The sequence below is a fragment of the Erpetoichthys calabaricus genome, chromosome 10 (genome assembly GCF_900747795.2).
Source record: "Erpetoichthys calabaricus chromosome 10, fErpCal1.3, whole genome shotgun sequence".
NCBI lineage: Eukaryota > Metazoa > Chordata > Cladistia > Polypteriformes > Polypteridae > Erpetoichthys > Erpetoichthys calabaricus.
In genome coordinates this window covers 162740199-162761314 of record NC_041403.2, presented here as the reverse complement: position 1 = coordinate 162761314, position 21116 = coordinate 162740199, and the positions used below count along the sequence as shown (strand labels likewise).

Here is a 21116-nt window from a genome sequence, read left to right as displayed (position 1 = left end):
TATAAGATAGATAGATAGATAGATAGATAGATAGATAGATAGATAGATAGATAGATAGATAGATAGATAGATAGATAGATAGATATGAAAGGCACTATAAAATAAATGGATGGATGGATGGATGGATGGATGAATGAAAGGCACTGTTTAATAGATAGATAGATAGATAGATAGATAGATAGATAGATAGATAGATAGATAGATAGATAGATATGAAAGGCACTATAAAATAAATGGATGGATGGATGGATGAATGAAAGGCACTGTTTAATAGATAGATAGATAGATAGATAGATAGATAGATAGATAGATAGATAGATAGATAGATAGATAGATAGATAGATAGATAGATAGATAGATAGATATGAAAGGCACTATATAATAGATGGAAGGATGGATGGATGAAAGGCACTATAAGATAGATAGATAGATAGATAGATAGATAGATAGATAGATAGATAGATAGATAGATAGATAGATAGATAGATAGATAGATAGATAGATAGATAGATAGATAGATAGATACTGATGACACTCATTCATCCCACAGGACCACCTTCCATAAAGGGGCCACAGATGAGAGTTGAGATTGGACAGACGGTCAGCTTCACTTGTGAGTCACTTGGTGACCAGGACACCAGCATCACATGGCTGAAAAGTGTGAGGACTGATTCTGAAGAGCAAAAGATGAGCTGGAGTAATGGGACCAGAAGTGAATTCAAAGTGACTCTGACGAAGTTTGATGTGAGATCCAGCATCTACTGCCAGATCCCGGGATACAGAGGAGGTTCTGTGCCATCAGACACGCTCAACTTCAGCACCTTCATCTTGGGTAAGAATGTTGTGTTTGAGGGATTTACTTCTTAAAGGAATGTTATATTTTGGAGATTTAGGGACCCTAAAAGTGAAGCAGGTGTTCATCCATAATGTGCTTAGTCATCCAAAGTTCTATCATCGGTAATAAACCGAAAGACAGGAAACATCTGGAGCACGTTGGCCTAAAATGACTTCTGTATTAAAGATAATGACTCAGTAAAGGTGTGGCATCTTGTTAATGTAAAGCACCATATTGGCTCAGGGTACAGAAGTGTTGTAGAACTTCAAGAGTACGAGCAGCAAAAATCTTAGACTTTAAGTAAGGGATAATCACTGGCCATGTGTAGAATGACCCTGTTACATTATTTTTATTTATTTATTTATTTATTTTTCTGAAAAATGTATCACTCCTATTTGGACTTCCCTCTACTTAGTTTCTATTATTTAAAATCCTACTTCCTTGAAAGAAGAGAAACTTTAATAAATCAGCACATTTTAATAGCAGTATTTTAACAACTTTTAATAACTTTTGCAGTACATTAAATGACTGCTGATTTAATTGTTTTCTTATATGATGGTCATATTTTGTGAAACCATCAAATCATCAGTATGGTTTCCTACCAACAGCTCAAGACAAATGTAACTCGTGTTTATTGAATTTCTCTTTCAGCGACACCCGAAGTGACAATTCAGAAGACGAGCACAGAGGACTCGCACAACATTTCCCGTTTCCACTGTGCAATCAGTGGGTTTTACCCAGATGACATTAAGGTGATGTGGCTCCTAGAGGGACAGACAATGAACTCCATCCTGTTCGAGAGTATTAAAAATCCGGATTGGACATTTACAGCCTTTACTTTAGTACATGTCATTGTCACAAAAGAAGTAAAGCAGCTCACCTGTGTTGTGACGCACATGGGAAACCACAATGTGACACACAGCGTCGAGGTGTCTAAGAGGATTTCAAGTGATGTGAGCAATGGCGGCTCTCCATCAGGTAATGGGTTTGAGTGCTTCAGAAGACACCTGGAGTGTCGAATTAGGGAGCAAGTCAAAGGAAAGCTTATCAGAGAATCCATTCCTCAGTGTTAATAAGTCATTTCATTAAATTAATTTCAACTGCCACTGAGTTTGCGTTTTGTTAGAACTTACGATTTGAAAAATGTAATCACTGCTTTGTTTTCCAGTCCTTGACTGAATTTCAGTGATTCTGTTTAATGTCTAAAATCGAATCTCTGACTCTCATAATTAAATGAAACTCCGTGTTAAACTGTTCACGGGCAGATCGACTCAGTTGAGAGAGCAAAGAGAAAGGTCCCATCGGACGGCAGGCCCAAGGACTGGCGTTGTGTCGACAGTAAAGTAAGCTAGCTCGGGTTGCTTGAGTATATTTGTATAATGACGTAAGGAAAGAAGGCAAACACTTAAAATGGTGACCCTTTGGACATTACTAGTTGAAATGTTAGTGTCCCATCAGTCTTTCGACATTTTTTGACAAGAGGCCCAGTTTTACTTTTAGAATCTGTTCATAGATCATTACTGGGCACACTGGCATACCCAGCTGGGAAACCAGTGTGATGTAAGGACAGGGGGAGACAACCTGTTAGGGCTTATTACTCCCTCTATATGATAGGTGGCAGCATCCCTGGGACACCTGCAAAGCATGCTGGAAGCTGTAGTCCCATGGAGTAGCCTTGTGGGGTGCCATAGGGATCTATGATCCTTACTTTGTGGAGCGTCCATTTGATCTGGAAGTACTTCCCACCTGCTATTGCAATATATTACATTTATGTAAGGGGGCCAAGTGTGCATCTCCCTGAGATTTTTGAGCCAGTTAGGACCCTCTCCCTTTTCCACACCGAAGGGTGGGATGGGCCACTCAACAGGGCAACCAAGCCCGCCATCACCCACCTCATAGACGCCAATGAAGAGGTGGTTTGCCAACACAAAATGGCACAGCCACACACTGATTCCATTATTAGGGAAACTTCAATTTGTCACACCCACTAAGTGGCCTGGCAGCCCCTTCTATTCAAATCCATTTAAATACGCATGGAACGTTGCTATAAAATGCCCGGATTGTGCCGTTTACCCAGCGACTGCTATGGTGTTGCATGGACTGGCATCTCCTAGGAAGGCATTGAGATTCTCATTAAGTTAAAGGCACGTTACAAATCGCTCAACTAATGGATGTGCGCCCGTTTGATTGGCAGTTTTAGCTACAAATTAACTTTTTTTTTCCTACTTTGAAACAAAATGATTTTAGCAAAGGAAGCAGTGAGTATAATAAACATAACATATTCTGAATGATAATGAAATGAATGTTGAATTAAACAAGCAGATGTTTTCCCTTTGATCGACTAAGCTCTTTGTGTCTTTCAGTTGCCGCTTTGTGGACTCTGAAGGTCTTCCAGGTTTCCCTCTTCATCCTGATTACAGGTTTGCTGTTCAGCGTCTGGAAGAAAACCGAATGAGACGTAGTTAGAGTTACTGACAGCAAAATCCTTCAAATGTGTAAACTTACTGAGTTCATAAATTAAAAGAAAGCATGCAGCATATGTTGTTATATATTATATTAAAGTTGTTCAAAGCTTTTCCTAGCTGGGCAGGCGGCCTGGAGTGACTCCGCAGTGTCATAGGTGTGTGTGAAATGAAAACGCTTGGAGACGTCAATTTTGTTTTCAGGGAAGACGTCGACTTGTGCAGAAGAAATCATGAAGTGTCACGATTTATGTCATATTACTGTGACGGTCCGGGCTGGCTGCATTTCGTGCTTTTTTCCCACTGTGTCCGTATTTTTTTTCCGTATCCTAATAAGCTTTCATATTACACTCAGACGGTCCGCTACGAGTCGCCTTTTCACGCAGACTTTGATATGTGATTTCTTTTCTATTTCGGGCACTGTGCGACTTTGTGAACTTGAGCTTTCGAGTTTCTCCAACACTCTGTCACTCGATCAACTTTCTTTTGTTGATTATATCACTGTTTAAACCAACAAATAGTACGTTTTTCCTTTGCCTCCACTTGGTATTCGCTGAAATTCTTATATTTTCCCCCGTGCTTTTCCCATTGTCTTCTCACAGAAGGCTATTTATATTGATTTGCATATTCAAAGAGGCGTAATTCTGGGAGGAGTTGGGGAGGGACAGAAGGCGCGTGCACGTGCATTACTTTTCACGCTGATCGGGATTTATGTAGTGGAAGAACGTGAAAGTTTGCGTGCGCACAGATTCCTGCATCTGGATTTTTCTTTGCGTACGCACATTCCCGCTTTTGTGCTTACGCCATGTTATAGTGTGAGTTCTACGCGCAGCATTATACATGAGGCCCCTGAACTTTGAACTCTTATGTCAAAGAAGCCATTATGAGGCTGAAAAACACAAATAAAATCATTACAGGCATCGGGAAAACAATTGGATGAAAAAAATCAACAGTTTGGAATATCGTGAAGAAGAAAGAACGGCCCTTAGACGAGAGCTCTGGAGTGTAGGGGCTACAAAGCTGAATGAACACTTGATGGGAGTTGGGCAACAAAGGTCTACAGCATAAAGATATGCGGAGTGAGGAGCTCATCCGCCATCTTGTAGGATTATGTGGTGTGTATAGTGTTGGTGCAGACAGCAGCAGGTTAGTAGCAGAATTCTATTATCAAAAACAGGAAATCAGTGTAGTCAAACCAGTTGAGAATTTGGGTCAAGTCATCAACGTTATGCCGGGCCCTTAGTTACCAGTCTCTGTTGTGCCGCCGTCTGTCTGCTTTTTGATGGCAGACTGACCAAGAATGGACAATGTTTCTCTGTTCTGCTCCAAAGCTATGGAATCACCCAATTTACTTACGTTTTGGTGTCTTTTGAAAATGCACATTTTCATTAAATAATTTGGATCTGCTTAGCTTCTGTCACACAGGAGAGGCTGCCATTCTATGGACAAAGAATTTAGGATATGGATGTGTGTCTTAGTCAAGTTGTGGGCGTAATTATAGAGTCACTCTACTACATTGTGCTTGCATTTTTATCTTGTTCTCTTTGATGGTTGCACCTTTATTCTGTAAGTACGATAACTTGCTTTGTAAGTCCCCTTGGATAAAGACATCTAATAATAATAATAATTCTTTGCATTTATATAGCACTTTTCTCACTACTCAAAGCGCTCAGCAATTGCAGGTTAAGGGCCTTGCTTAAGGGCCCAACAATGCAGAGTCCCTATTGGCATTTATGGGATTCGAACCGGCAACCTTTCGATTGTCAGTGCAGATCCATAGCCTCAGAGCCACCACTCCACCATTTTAACTCAATCTTCTAAATTATAATATTAATAATAATATTAATAACAACAACAACAACAACAATAATAATAATAATATTAATGCTCCCAATTTCAGCTCAACTCAATAATAATAATAATAATATTAATAAAAATAATAATAATGCTCCCAACCTCAACTTAACCTAATAATAATAATAATAATAATAATAACAAAATTCTGTCACAGTAATTGTTACTGCAGCCGTCAGCATTCTAAATACTCCGGGAAAATTTTATTTCTCAAAGGTTGATCTTTGATGACTCACGAAACGTAAAAGAGCTTAAAAGCTTTTGTATCATGCTATTTGATTTTGTTTTATTGAATTATCAAAAAATTTGAATTTAAGATTGTTTAGTTTATTTGAAGAAAAATAAGACAATGAGCTCTGCTCAAAGGTTGATCTTTGATGGCTTAAAGGAGATTCTCATTTCGGTTTCATTTAAGACTCAACTTTATCACAGATGTTGTTCCTAGAATTCCTTTAGGATAAACAGCTTTGAACACAAAAGGAGACACGAGACGCGACTGAGGTCAAAGCTGTCAAAACTGAGGATTTGGTTTGAAAACCATGGGATATTTCGTGTGATCTCTTTCTCGTCTTGCTTGAATCTTCTTTAAGACTTCATTATTATTGGACTGATGCCTTTACTCAGGTGACTTACAACATTTCAAGTACACACGTTTCTAGTTCTCAGTTCTTTTCTTTTTTCAATTGGCGCACAGGCCGATGAAGTGACTTGCTCGTGGTCACTGAGTGGTGTCAGCAGTGGGATTTGAAATCCAAAGTCTTAACCACTGTGCCTGCTGTATCTTCCAGAATGAGTCTGATCTAATTGGAGCACTGCAGTATAAATTAGACCAATTGATTAAATTATTCAGAATCAAGGACTACAGCTTCGTAATCCTAGTGAAATGTTTTATTTCTACCATCCATACATTTTCCCTTATGTTACTGAGCACACAGGGCGAATACTTTCAAACTGCAAAATAAAATGTCAAGACGCTACTTGGAAAATATGAGCCCACTGTATGTCTTTACTGAGATGTTTGTTTTTTTTACAAGGTGATGATATATAACAATGTGTGGTTTGATACAATGCAGGCAACTAACATCACTGAAACCAACCTCTTGTCCAGTGATCATTTCATGGATTGTACATTAGCTGCTGGCTCAATCTGACCTTCAGTACTGGCCATGAATTTAGTCAGCAATGCGAGGTGTGGTTTGACTTGTAATGTGCTCACTTTCGTGTTCAATTTCTTATTCACGTAAATCTCCAGAACTTCTCATACTTTTTATAATCGTCCAGCATGAAGTAGCATCTGACAGAAGAGGTTTAAGCCGCTTCCCCGCAGCATCCAAAACCCCACGGTACCTAAATTTGCCGTAACTTGATATGACAGTTCTTTCAAAATAAGAAGAGATTGAACAGTCCTCAGTATATGAAGTCCAGTTTTGATTCCTTTCCACCTTACAATTTATCCCCACTCTGGATCTTCACCATTTCCATCAACAGAGGAGTTGCTCCTCTCATAATCAATGAATTTCAGGTATACATCAATGAAAACTACATGAGCTCAAACAGTTTCTTCTTCTTCTTCATCTTATCCTACTTCTATGTGTGGTTGATGTGCTTGATCAAACTTCTTTACACAGCTCGGCCCTTCACCTCTTCCTCACCAGTCAGGCCCCTTTCCTTCTGATCTTCTTTTACTTTATCCATCCACTTACACACTTGTCTCCCTTACTTTCTCTTCCCCTGGACTTCCATTCCCATCACTCTTTTTACTCACTCATTCCTCAGTATATGAAGTTCACTTTTGATTCCTTTCCACCTTACAATTTATCCTCAATCTGGATCTTCACCTTTTCCATCTACAGAGGAGTTGCTCCCCTCATAACCTATGAATTTCAAGTACACATCCATGAAAACTACACATGCTCAAACAGCTTCTTCTTCTTCATTTTTTCCCACTTCTATGTCTGGTTGTTGTGCTTGATCAACCTTGGCCTCCATCACTTTCTCTTCCCCCCGGACTTCCATTCCCATCACTCTTTTTGACCACACATTCATTATCTGTCCTCGTCACATGTCCATTCCACTTCAACCTCTTTTCATCTTATCGGAATGAAAAATCAAAAGCGAGATTTCCTTAATGTCCTTTTGGGTTCTCCTCAAAAACAGAGCAAAAAAGAAGTAAAATGGAGATCTTGTCTTTTGTCTCCTGGCTCTCAGATGTTTCTCCTGGATGCTTTTAAGGGTCTCCTCGTGAGTTTCAGCAGAGATCATCAGCAAAGTCACACAATGGGGTATCTTCTCATAAATAGTTAAGGTTGCACCGAACGTTTCCCCATTTTAAGATGAATGAGTTCCCAAATTCACTGATGTTTTTCAACTGGAGATTTTGAAATTTGAAAACTTTACATGGTGCAATCTGTTTGAGATACCTGAACGAGAACTGACCCATCTCAAAAAATTGGGGGCCGAGTTGTTCCATGCAGACCAATGGATAGACAGACATAAGCATTCGCAATAGGTGCTTCACGCATGTTTTGTCTTGGTAGAGTAATATTTTACTCTACTTTCCCCTTTTGTATTATTAATATGTAGTCTTTGTCAGAATGCCTCAAATCTCACAGACTTACTGTTTATAAGCTATTATAGTATATAACTTCTCCCCACCTTCCTTTCTACATGTATAACCTCAGGCAATTAGGTGTAGTAAAAGAGAAGCAGTAGTTAAGTTACAATTTAAATAATGTATTATTGATAATATTCATAAATAATAACAATATGCAAAGTAAATTTGAATACTGGCAACCATACAACCTGATAAATGTTGATGTGTAGTTTCAGGTGGCACACAGACTTGTTAGTTACTGTAAATGTCTTTAGTTAAGGTATCATTTTGTGGTCAGCTTTCTTAAGAACAGGCCGCATGCCTGTCTCAATATGGCTGCCGAGCTGTGCTATTCATTGTGTTGTTCTTTTCAGTTCATGGTGTGAGAGATGGTCATTCATCAGTTTGGTAAGAGAGAAAGAGTGAGGGAGTGAGTGAATTCATAGGTTTTCTGTCCTACCCATAGAGCCAATAGGATGTCATGGTACTTGAAGGCTTTTGATACAAGCCAGTTCCAAACAGCCATACTTCAGACCAATGGGGGGACAGAACACCTTCACACCTGCCATCCTCCAAACCAGGTGTTAAGGTAAAGCTTGGCAGTTAGGCAGCCTGGCATTCTTGAGGGGGCTGACTGGGAGTCCTGTAGAGAAATATTAACTAAACTTGTCTGCGGCACTTCACCTCAACCCTGTCGTAAAATTACAAAGAGACTCAGTCCTAAAAGGAGTAGGACTTCTTAAACCATCAAACCATTACTGTTATTATCAATAATGTAGCACTAATATTACATTGCTTTGTCTAAGTTACAAATAAAGACATACAAAATATTTATCAACTTGTATGCAAAATCTCACATCACAACACTATGTGTAATTTTTTACTAACATTAAATTTCATCTGCCACAAATCTACCCAAGCCTGTATGCTATCCAAGTCCTTCTGTGATGATATAACAGATTCCCAATTATCTGCTAATCCACCTATCTTGGTATCATCTGAAAACTTAACCAGCTTGTTACTTATATTCCTATAATCATTTATATATATTAAAAATAACAGCGGTGAACACAGGGTGAATCAGTGAACCAGAATTGTAATTCTAAAAAGTCCTCTCCCTAAAATATCCTCATTGACTGTTACTGTTGTGGAATCCTGAAAACCCAAACTTCTTTTTACCCCCATAATGGCTCTTTAAAACCTTTCCCAGCTTCCTCTCCAGGCATCTGTGAAAGATTTTTGTAAACACAATGACAAGGGTGGCCCATCAAGACTACAGGTCCCATGATGCACTGGGAGATGAATGAAGAAGCACTACCACCTTCCAAGTTAGGAGATAAGCTGTTCCAGTTCATTCACTGCACCCCAACTGCCCTGACTGGGATAGGAATTATCAGCCTTCATGGGCTTCTCCCATTACACAGTTGATCCATTATGTCCTCCCAGCCAGGTAAGGCAGCACTCTCTACCCAGTCAGGTACCTCCATATCCCCATTCACAAAGTTAAACTTACTAATTATGGTGCAAAGTTCTTCGTATTGATTAGTACATGCAAGTGGTGAAAAGAGAAAAATGATGTCATAAACTTATAAACCTTTTTGAGACCCCAGGGCTTGGATTTGGTGATTTTAGAAAGTGGAAAGATGGAAAATTACTTATAAACGTAAGAAGGAGTGACATTGGCCTACAACAATCAAATACTTACAAAGAATTCCTGTTAATTCAGTGTTCTCATACTGAAATGCAATGCCCAGAAACCAATGAAAAAGGTAAATCAAACGTTGGGTGAACTCGTCAAAACCGTTGCCAGTAAGCCAAGGGTGATTATTTTTAGATTGTCATGTATTAGACCTCCGCAGCTGGAGATCAGTGGTACTTAATAAAGAGGATGACGTGACTCCCTAATGTATATGCTATCTTTTTTTTAAAATTGCTGCATTGCATAAGACATTTTTTCCTCTTGTGGTGTTGACTTCCTCTTTCTAACTTTGAAGTACTGCATTTTCACATGTGGTCCCAAGTGTTCAGATATTTCCTTTCCATTTCTTTATTGTTCCTTCACTTGACCAACTATGGAGACCCTCAGCATCGCGTTGACCTGCCTCATCTGCCTGACGGTTGGCCGTGTCTGTCAAGGTACCGTAAGTCAAAACATCTGAGCAGTAACCAGTTGGTGTGGGATGGGAATGAGGGGGTGAGAGAAGGTGACAAAGAGAGCCGACGGTGACTGTGTGTGCCTGGACGTGGCAGCTTGTCACCTCAGTGAAATCAGGCATCATTCTGCTTTACTGGGACTTGTTACGGCCAACTCTGAATCCACTCGGAGCAGATGACTTAATTGAGTCATGCCACCGTTACCTGCCTGCTGTGATTAAGTCACCTGGGTTTGTGGGTGGGGGGAAAGTTTTAAAATATGCTGGTTTGGGGTAGAGAGAGGGGAGAAGGACTTGAGTTTAACAAGGTGAGGTATGAACGGTTAGGTTTGGATTGTCTGGCGTTGGCTATTTTTGTGGTTGTTAAAAGAAAATGTAATTGTTCTTAAGGTAGACATCCTGGTGGCAATTGGTCATTGAACTATTTGAATTGTGGAGTGTGTCTGGCTGTGTAAATTCTGTGGAGCTCGATAGCCAAGTTTGGGTTGTCCTCCTACCTTCTCTTTTGGTGTGTAACTGCCTCCATTTTGTGTATTTTTTAAATAAATGGAGTCTGTTTTCTTTTTTAGACACTTTAGTTTCTTTTTTTTTGTGTTCGTCTCTCTCCGTGTCTCATTTCCATAGGAATGAAAAATCCAAAAAGCGATCTCCTTCATATCTTTTTGGTTTCTCCTCAGCAACAATGAAGTCAGAAAGAAATAAAATGGAGACTTTGGCTTTCCTCTCCTGCTATTCTGAGGCTGCAAATCACAAATTTGATCACATTTTTGATATTTGATTCTTTACTGGTTTTCCTCACCAAGGCCGTCTTAACAACATCATAGGTGAAGTAGAGCACTGGGGAACCCTGGTTGGACAGCAAAACAAAAACATACGATAGCATCAGAAAAAACGTGGGCCCCTATGCTTGTGGGACCCCCAGGCAACTTCCCACCACACCCATGCGTTAAGACAGTCCTAAGTTGGTGGGGGGATGGAATAGCCGGCTGCTGGCAGGTTGTCTTTATCAGCACATTTAGAAGACAAAAGACGCTGGCGGTGAACTGCGAACGGATTTAAGAAGCGATTTAAGGTTTGACGGATCTATGAGTTTTTTCGTAGGCTCTGGTAATTCTAGTGTTAAGAAGGTCCTGATCCTCACCCTCTAAGGGACGCTCCAAGAAAGTCAAAAATGAAACATTTCTAGCATAAACAGGGTGGGGTATCTTTTTAGACAGTTTCAGGGTCAGGGATTATGAATAGGATCTGATTTGGATTTTTGATCCCTCACTAGCCCTCTGTGAACCTCCATCAGAAAAATTTATATTACAAAATAAAATATTTAGACTTTAAAAATTGAAATTGAACACACATTTTAATATTTCTAATATTTGACACAGCTATTCGTGTTATTTACATTCTTTCATAGTAATGAACAATCAAAAAATGGACCTCCTTCATATTTTCTTGGTTTCTCCTCAACAACAATGAGATCAGAAAGAAATGAAATGAAGACCTTGGCTTTCATCTCTTGCTTCTCAGATGGTTCTCCTGAAAAATATATATATACATATAGTGAGCAGGGGATGAACCCTTCGCTCGCAAACCCTCCCTTGCTTGAGGTATGCGCCAGCCACTTCTCATCTCTGCCGCTCACGTTGTGAAGAGGGCAGCTGAACGCACCCCAAGGAGACGCGGTCGCTCCTCTGAAACCTCCTTTTAAACGGTGATACAATGGGAAACAAATGCAGTTGATTTTTAACCTCCTCTTTGCTCGATCAGCTGCTGGCCTGCTGCTGCCGTGCCATGTGATCTGCATCTTGAGCGGCGCTTTGAACATTTAAAAGCCTGTACAGCAGCTGTCCTACTCTTTGTCTTTTATTTCCGGCCCCGGGGGGTGGTTAAATCTTTTGGCACAAAGCCTCATCTCACGGGACGTGAGTTCTGGATATTTTTTAGCTTATAATTTAAAAACGGAAAAAAGAATCTGAAAATCTAACAACATCACATCAAAGTTCAATAAATTCTGAAAAAGAATGATAACAAACATATATGTAAGTTTTAAATTAGCCCAATTTAAAGCATGACAAAAAAGTCACATAAAATCATTGCGCAAAATCGTTGCACTTTTAGGCTTAGGATTTTTATATATATAGAGTAGATATACAGATATATATTGTGGCGGGCGACTGGGCTATATATATAGGGTGGAATGGTGGTGCAGTGGGTAGCACTGATGCCTCGCAGTTAGGAGAAACAGGTTCGCTTCCCGGGTCCTCCCTGCGTGGAGTTTGCATGTTCTCTCTCGTGTCTGCGTGGGTTTCCTCCCACAGTCCAAAGACATGCAGGTCAGGTGTATTGGCGATTCTTAATTGTTTCATGTGTGGGTGTGTGTGTCCTGTGGTGGGTTGGCACCCTGCCTGAGATTGGTTCCTGCCTTGTGCCCTGTGTTGGCTGGGATTGGCTCCAGCAGACCCCCGGGTTGGAGAATGACTGACTGACTGTATATATATAAATATATATATATGTATATATATATATATATTTGCAGTTGGAGATCCACAAAGGGAGAAAAAACGAATCACGTATCATAAAATAGTTTTATTCCTGAGCTTTCAACCCCTATCAGGGGTCTTCATCAGAGGATAATGCTTAGACTTACAAGAATCAAAGGCAATATATAGCAACACATTCAGGGGGGGGGGTGGGTGGAGGTGACTTAAGTCCGTATGATCAAAAGGGGGGGGGGGGTTATCATTAAATTAAAGTGCATATGTCCTTCTTAAGTTGGCATATGCTGGGTTTATGTCCAAGTGTCTGTTGATGGCATTTTCATCTGATAGCCAAGACTCGGCCAACTCTCTGGCACTTTTAGTACTGGCCTTAAATTTTACTTTCACGTTGTCCCAGTTGAATTGTGTGTCCTAGTCGAATTTAGTATGTGCATATATCAAAGATAGTGCATCCTTTCTTCTGACAGCGTTGCGATGTTCCTGTACACGTGTTGAAATTCTTTTTGATGTTTGTCCTATGTATACAGCTGAGCAAGAATTGCATGGAATACTATAAAACTGCGTTTCGTGTTTCGGGCTGTCGATTTCCTTGTTTTTAGCATTAAACAGGACCATGCGCAGATTGTTGGTGGGTTTATGTGCTATTTTGATGCCCCCCCCCCACCCCCCGAATGTGTTGCTATATATTGCCTTTGATTCTTGTAAGTCTAAGCATTATCCTCTGATGAAGACCCCTGATAGGGGTTGAAAGCTCAGGAATAAAACTATTTTTATGATACGTGATTCGTTTTTTCTCCCTTTGTGGATCTCCAACTGCAAATATGCCAAACCGTCATCACAGACCTTCTCTTCCATATATATATATATATATATATATATATATATATATATATATATATATATATATATATATATATACTGTATATTTGTAGTTGGAGATCCACAAAGAGATAGAATCAAAGGCAATATATAGCAAAATAAGGCATCAAAAAGAATCGCCACACGTATACAGGAGCATTAAAACGCCGTCAGAAGGAAGGATTCACGATCACTGATTTATACGCACACAATTTCAACCGAACATACATTTAACTGCGACAATGTACAAGTACAATTTAAGGCCAGTACTAAAAGTGCCCGAGAGCTGGCTGAATCTTTACTATCAAATACAAACGCCATTAAAAGACATTTGGACATGAACCCAGCATAAGAAAACTTAAGAAAAAGAACATCATCATAATAAATAAAACTTTACGACCAACACCCTCCTAACCCCACCTCATTACCCCACACACACACTCACCTACCGATCCCCCCGCCTTATTTTGATATATATTGCCTTTGATTCTTGTAAGTCTAATCATTATCCTCTGATGAAGGCTCCTGGCAGGGGCTGAAAGCTCAGGAATAAAAACTACGTGACAATACGTGATTCATTCTCTCCCTTTGTGGATTTCCAACTACAAATATGCAAACCGTATCACAGACCTTCGTTTCTATATATGTATATACATATATATACAGTAATCCCTCCTCCATCGCGGGGGTTGCGTTCCAGAGCCACCCGCGAAGTAGGAAAATCCGCGAAGTAGAAACCATATGTTTATATGGTTATTTTTAGAATGTCATGCTTGGGTCACAGATTTGCGCAGAAACCACAGGAGGTTGTAGAGAGACAGGGGAACTTTATTCAAAACAATGCAAACAAACATTTGTCTCTTTTTCAAAAGTTTTAAACTGTGCTCCATGACAGACAGAGATGACAGTTCTGTCTCACAATTAAAAGAATGCAAACATATCTTCCTTTTCAAAGGAGTGCAAAGCAAGCAGTCAAAAAAAAAATCAATACGGCTTTTAAGTATGCGAAGCACCGCCGGTACAAAGCTGTTGAAGGCGGCAGCTCACACCCCCGCTGTCAGGAGCAGGAAGAGAGAGAGAGAGAGAGAGAGGGAGAGAGAGAGATAGCGAGAGACAGATAAAAAAAATCAATACGTGCCCTTTGAGCTTTTAAGTATGCGAAGCTCCGTGCAGCCTGTCCTTCAGGAAGCAGCTGCACACAGCCCCCCTGCTCACACCCCCCTACGTCAGCGCAAGAGAAGAGAGAGAGAGAGAGAGAGATGAGAGAGAGAGAAAGTTAGCTGGATAGCTTTTCAGCCATCTGCCAATAGCGTCCCTTTGTATGAAATCAACTGGGCAAAACCAACTGAGGAAGCATGTACCAGAAATTAAAAAAGACCTATTGTCCGCAGAAACCCGCGAAGCAGCGAAAATCCGCGATATATATTAAAATATGCTTACATATAAAAATCCGCGATGGAGTGAAGCCGCGAAGGCGAAGCGCGATATAGCGAGGGATCACTGTATATATATAGTGACGAGCGGCTGGGTCCCATGCCCGGCCAGGACGCCCCTGCTGCATATGTTCCGTGGGAGCAACCAATGGCAGCTCAATACCTCCCCTGGGACGCTTGGTGGCAGCCACCCTGGCCGACGGTGATTCCCCAACCTCCCACAGGGCTCCATGGGAGACGGAGTCCTCCACAGCCTGATTGGGAGCTGGGGTGGCCGCTAGGGGGTGCTGCCTGGATTCCACAGCCCGGCTGGACAAATCTTCAGCCACACCCGGAAGTGCAATTGGGACCAGGTGGTCAAGCACCTAGAACACTTCCGGGTGGGCTATAAAAGGGGCCAACCACCACCACTCAGTGGCCAGAATCGGGAGGAAGTCAAGGAGGTTGTCAAGGAGGAGTGGTGGTGCAAAACGGGAGTGTTGTGGTGCTTTGAAAGTGCTTGTTGGGACTGTGTATTGCCTGTGGGGTTCATGGGGAAGATGTGCCCCACAGATGAAGAAAATAAAAGTCTCCGTGCTTTTTACATGTGCCTTTGTGTCAGTCTGTGCCGTGTTGGGCACTATATAGTGTCTAATTCACAATATGTATGTATATATATATATATATATACATATATATATATACAGTATATATATATATATATATATATATATAATATATATATATATATATATATATATATATATATACACACACACATGTATATATATTCCCACAAGGGTCTCCTCTTGAGTTTTTTTCGGAGATCTCAGCAAAGTCACACAAGGGGCTCAGATACTCCCAGTACTGACTTGACAGTTTTTGTTTGCAATTTCAAAGTGTTTGCATTGTGTGCTCTGTAATATACAATGAGATGTATGGATGGTAGTAAATAAACACTTTACTAGGATTACAAAGCTGCAGTCCTCCCTTCTGAATAACACAATTAGTTGCTCCCATTTATATTGGTGAGACTCACTTTAGTTTCATGTTCACTTAGGCAGTGGGGCCAACACCATTTTAAGCTCACTTAATCCCACAAGTAGGTGTGATTTCTGAGACAGTCATGTAAAGAAGGCTAAAATAAAAAACAGTCAAGTTATCCTCTCATCTGAACCGACACGAGTCCCGTTCCTGCCATGGCCGCCTTTAACATGTCTTCTCAGCACTTGCAGGCCTTTCACAGAATGGCTACAGATCTCTTTACCTACCAGTAAGCCATGTCCTTCTCTTTTCATATTTGTTCCCTTATTTTGAGCCACGCATCGTGTCTTGTTTCCTTTTAAAGAAGTCTTTTAGAATACAAATTAAGGAGAATGTTAATAGAGGACCACAGAATGCAAAAGAAATAACAACAAAAAACCCCACAAAACACACTGTGATGTCTGCGTCGGTTGAATTCAGACATGTGTTGATCACAAAACAGCTTGGTATTAATTCTCGTGGCCACCTCACACACACACAGGGACCTGAAGTCACTTCTGTGTGAGCTTCTTTCGTACATTTTTTGATGTTACTGCATCCTCCTAAAATCTTAAGGATACGCAGTTAATTTGACTGATGGCTCTACACTGGACTTGTACAAGTAGGTGTGTGTGTCTGTGTGCGTGTGTGTGCGTGCGTGTGCGTGTGTGTGTGTATCTGTGTGCTCTACACTGGACTGGCAGCCCACTACTTCTTGTCTTGCAACAAATACACTGAGATGCACTTTGACCTTCCATGAACTTGAATTGGTTTACAGAATTTCAGCAAACGGATGAATGAATTGAACGACAGGCTGGTCATCACAGTGGCACAGTGGGTAGAGTTGCTGCCTTATGGATTCAGTCCTGGGTTCAAATTTCATAACAAATCTTTTTCTGTGAAGAGTTGCCTGCAAGGAGTTTTCTTTCCTTATTTAAGTTTTGCTCCCACAGTTAATCCGATAAATTGGCCTCATGTCAGTATGTGCATGAGTGGTCCCTGCGATGGACTGACATCCTGAGTTTGGCTCTCAACTTATTACCAAAAGCCCTGGATGGGCTCTGCCTCCAGTTAGACCCCGAAGTGGAATAAAGAGGTTTGCCACCATTATACTAATGATGGTAGGCCCTGTGGATAACACTGAGAGCGGTGTGTGTTCCGGCACAATGACTACCACGGACTCACTCTGTCTGGATGCCAAATGTAATCTTTACATGCAGAGGAATTAACAATAGGTCTTCAATTCAAAAAATGGGACAATCTAGACGAGAACAGGCCATTCAGCCTTTTAATGAGATTGAAACTCCAAGGAGGACCCAACCCTCCCCGTTCTGAGATGTTATTAGAACTTCAGAACAATCGAGACGAGAACAGGCCATTCAGCCCAACAAAGCTCTCCAGTCCTGTCCACTTAAATCTTGTAAAATAACTTCAAGTTGAGTTTTGAGGGTCCCTAAAGTCCTCCTGTCTAACACACTACTAACTTCCTATTGTCTGTGTGATTTACCCTTAACCAGTTCCTAGCTGTGTCCCCGTGTTCTTGATGAACTCATTTTAAAGAAGTCACCATCTTGATCCACTGCACTAATTCCCATCATAATTTTAAACACTTCAGTCAGGTCTCCTCTTCATCTTCTTTTTCTTAAACTGTGAAGGCTCAGCTCTTTTCATCTTTCCTCATAACTCATCCCCTGTAGCCCTGTAGTTGCTCTTCTCTGTTTTCCAGTGCTGATATGTCCTTTTGGTAGCCTGGGGTCCAGAACTGCACATAGATGAGGCCTCACCAGTGCGTTGTAAAGCTTCAGCATAACCTCCTTGGACTTGTACTCCACCATATCTGTGGTTCTCTGAGTGAAGAACAACTTCCTAAAGTTTGTGTGAAATTCTGCAAAGTCTTTACCTCTTTGATGTGTTTATGGATGTGTGGTGTTGTGGTTAAGGCTTTAGACATCAAACTCAGATGTTGTGGGTTCAAATCGCATTCCTGATATTGGGTGAGTCTGATCAAGTCACCTGCCCTGCCTGGGGTCCAATTGGAAAACAAAAAAAAATGTCACCAATCGTATCATAAATGTTATAAGTCACTTTGGATAAAGACGTCAGTCAAATAAGTTAATGGCCGGCCAAAAAAAAACAATTCCCGAGGCTCAGGCTTTGTGCTGATGACATTGTGTTGTGCGAGGAAGTTGGGAGAATCGAGAAGGGCTTTGGAAGTTAAAGTGTGGAAGATAAATTGGAAGAAGACAAAATACAGTATCTGAGGTTTAATTATGTTCAGGATTAAGAAGTTGGCCTGCAGGGAGAGCTTTTGAAAGTGTGGATAAGTTCAAATATCTGGAATCGGTGGTAGTCCAAGATGGAGAGTTAAATTCTGAGAAATCCCATAGTGCAACAGAACAACTGGAAGAAGGTATCAGGAGTATTGTGTGATCAAATAATTAACGAGAAGAGTAAAGGTAAGACATTGGTGAGACCTGGGATGATGTCTGGAGCTGAGACACGGGCAGTAAAGGGAGAGCAGGAGAAGAAGGTCGATGTGTCAGAAATGAGAATGTGGAGATGGATGTGTGGAGTTACAAAGAAGGACGGAATAAGAAATGTGACCATCAGAGGTACAACAAAAGAGGGAGAGAGATCTAAGAGAGTAGAGATGAGGAGAGACAATGAATATGTGGGCAAAAAGAGGGATGGGAATGGAAGTACAGGAGAACAGAAATTGAGGAAGGCCAAAGCGGAGGTGGATGGATAAAGGAAAAGAAGATCTGAAAGAAAAGGGTCTGACTGACTGAGCTGTTTAGAGAAGGTTCATCAGGCACATCAACCACACATAAAAGCAGAAGAAGAATACGACTATTATAATATATGACATTACACTTGTAATATATATTGTTAATTAAAAAAATCTTCAAAATTATACATTGTGGATAAAAAATTGGACAGGCAGATGGGGCTCCGTCCTGGAGTACAACGTTGAATGAGAGAAATAACACCAAAAACTGTGAGGTTTGAAAGACAGAACACAAATCAATATGATTTTCTGCTCTGTTAAATTAAAAGTGAGGTGGCACGGTGCTGCTGCCTCGTAGTGAGGAGACCAGGGTTTGCATCCCGGGTCCTCCCTCTGTGGAGTTTGCATGTTCTCCCTCGTGTTTCCTCCGAGTTCTCCAATTTCTTTCCACAGTCCAAAGACATGCAGGTTAGGTGGATTCATTCATTCATTACATTTATATAGGATTGGCGATACTAAAGTGAGTTCACCCTGCAATGCACTGACACCCTGCTCAGAGTTTGTTCCTGACTTGCTCTCTATGCTAGCTAGCTGGGTTAGGCTGCCATATCCTCCTCCCCTGTGAACCCTGTTCAGGACTAAGCGGGTTAGACAATGACTGACTGATTAAATTAAAACATAAAGTGTTGGTACCCTCTTCTGGCAGAAAATGTGAATTACAGGAGAATGCTTTCTCCCTAGGCACACAGCTTTTCATCCTGGTCAGGTAGAAGAGGTGAGACTTAAGAGGGATTTGACGTCAGGTGTTATCTGTCTGGTTTTCTTCAAAAGTAAAAAGGGAAACAGGTACTGTGAGGGTATTTGCTCCAAACATCTGGCAGACCCCACGTTACCTTAACTCTTGTAGACCAGATATCGACTTTGGTCATCACAAGGGGGTGGTAGGCGGATGTCAACTTAAGTCGACATCCAGGGACAGAGGGTGATAAAAGCTGTAAACGTCGATAAAATTCATCGTTACGTTAAAGGTAGACAGTCTTTGCTAGGACGACTGTTAGACTCATTGCCTTGACATTGAATCCCTCGATGTGTGTGAGTAGCGCAGAGTAAACAACACCTAGAATGGCGTTGACACTGGACCAGAGACCAACGCGAATGTGAAAAGCAAAATACTCAGTGTGTATTATTTATTTCTTTTTTGCGTATTATTCCTGAATCGGCCTTTAACTTATCAAACTTTGATTTTGATGCAAGTGATCTGGAGATTGAAAACGAAAGTCAGGTACCTGCATCAGCTGATTGGTCCCCAGCTGATTGTGCAGCTGACGCGCCTATGGAAACGTTTGCCTGTGGAGGACTACACTGACACTTTTTGAACTTTGAATTTGATAGAAATGATCTGGAAAATGAAAATGAAAGACAGGTACCTGCATCGGCTGATCGGTCCCCAGCTGATCGTAGTGCTGAACGCGCTCATGTAGCTGACGCACCTACACAGGAGGACTACACAGACGTAGATCCGTGGGAGGTAAGCTGACTACTGGACTTCATCAAACGACACGGCGTGTTAGCGGACACCGTGGGTTACCAACCACTTGACTACTTCAAGCTTTAGATTTTTCCAGAAAGTGCCTTTCATTTTATAAGTGATGAGACAAACAGGAGTGTAATAATTATGGGAACTCACATACTGTAGGGGGGGGGGGGGGGGGCTCTTGGAGCATAAAACAGAGTGACATTTGTCATAAATAAATATTTTATGTTGATTTATGTTTGAAGCCATAGCTTTCTGTAAATTTTTTGGAAAAATATTCAGCCCTGGGACAAAAGGAACAATAATAATAATAATTAGCCCTAAAAGAGTTAAGGAAGTCTGATTAGGAGGTGCTCAGTGCCTGTCTGCGTGACAATTTATAGATTTCTTTTCTTTCCTTATTTATTTTGAACCATTTTTTGGTGAGATATACTTTTTCTACTTGATCCCCTGCTCATGTTCTCTCTTTATATGAAACAGTATTAAAATAATTCTTACTCATTTATTTTTATAATAACTGCTTGGTAACGACCTGCACATTTTTTTGTGTAATTCCTCACTTTGACTCATCTCAGCAGATTTTCTACCCATAAACACTTTTTAAACAACCAAACAGAGTAAGTCAAAATTCATTTTCTTTTTATCTTTTTTTCTGCTGTTCCAGGATTTATTGTTTCACAGCCTCAGGGTCGAGTGGAGGCTCTGGAGAGAAGCAACGTCACTTTAGTGTGCGTCATGTCCAGTGAGAGTCCACCGGGACCAGTGAGATGGTACAAAGGAAATGGCAGCGAGCGCACACACTTCTGCTCAGGAGCCCCCAAAGGAGGAGATAAGAATGACTCTCGAGTGACCTGGACAGCTGAGTACATGACTGTCAACTACAGCATCACAATAAGAGACCTCAGAGTCAGCGACACAGGAGAGTATTACTGTGAGAAATACAGAAAGAAAGATGAGAACAAAACGTACGCCTCAGGACCGGGGGTCACCCTGACTGTGAGAGGTGGGTGACATTCCCTAACTCTTTTATCTTTGTGTGTCTTTTAAAATGTCACACACACCAAAATTCTGTTATTGTTAAAAAGTATCATTTAAAAACAGCTCCTTGGATCAGATGAAGGAGCTTTTGCTTTTGCTTTTTTGTTGTTGCTGTCCTTGTAGTGATATTTCTG

The 21116-nt window shown here is 40.9% G+C and overlaps 1 protein-coding gene across 5 annotated transcripts in view; it reads left to right on the top strand.

The window, feature by feature from the left end:
* LOC114658479 (signal-regulatory protein beta-1-like) overlaps positions 1-21116 on the top strand; it is a 239528-nt gene that overhangs the window by 50080 nt on the left and 168332 nt on the right. For 2 of the 5 annotated variants that reach the window (XM_051932652.1, XM_051932656.1), the window contains one exon: positions 20609-20947. The exons of 2 other annotated variants lie outside the window; for them this stretch is intronic. In XM_051932652.1, coding sequence (XP_051788612.1) covers positions 20609-20947 — 339 coding nt within the window. Of the gene's footprint in view, positions 1-550; positions 833-1486; positions 2251-20608; positions 20948-21116 lie in introns of those variants that run through there. One more of the 5 variants, XM_051932653.1, reaches the window with a different exon arrangement.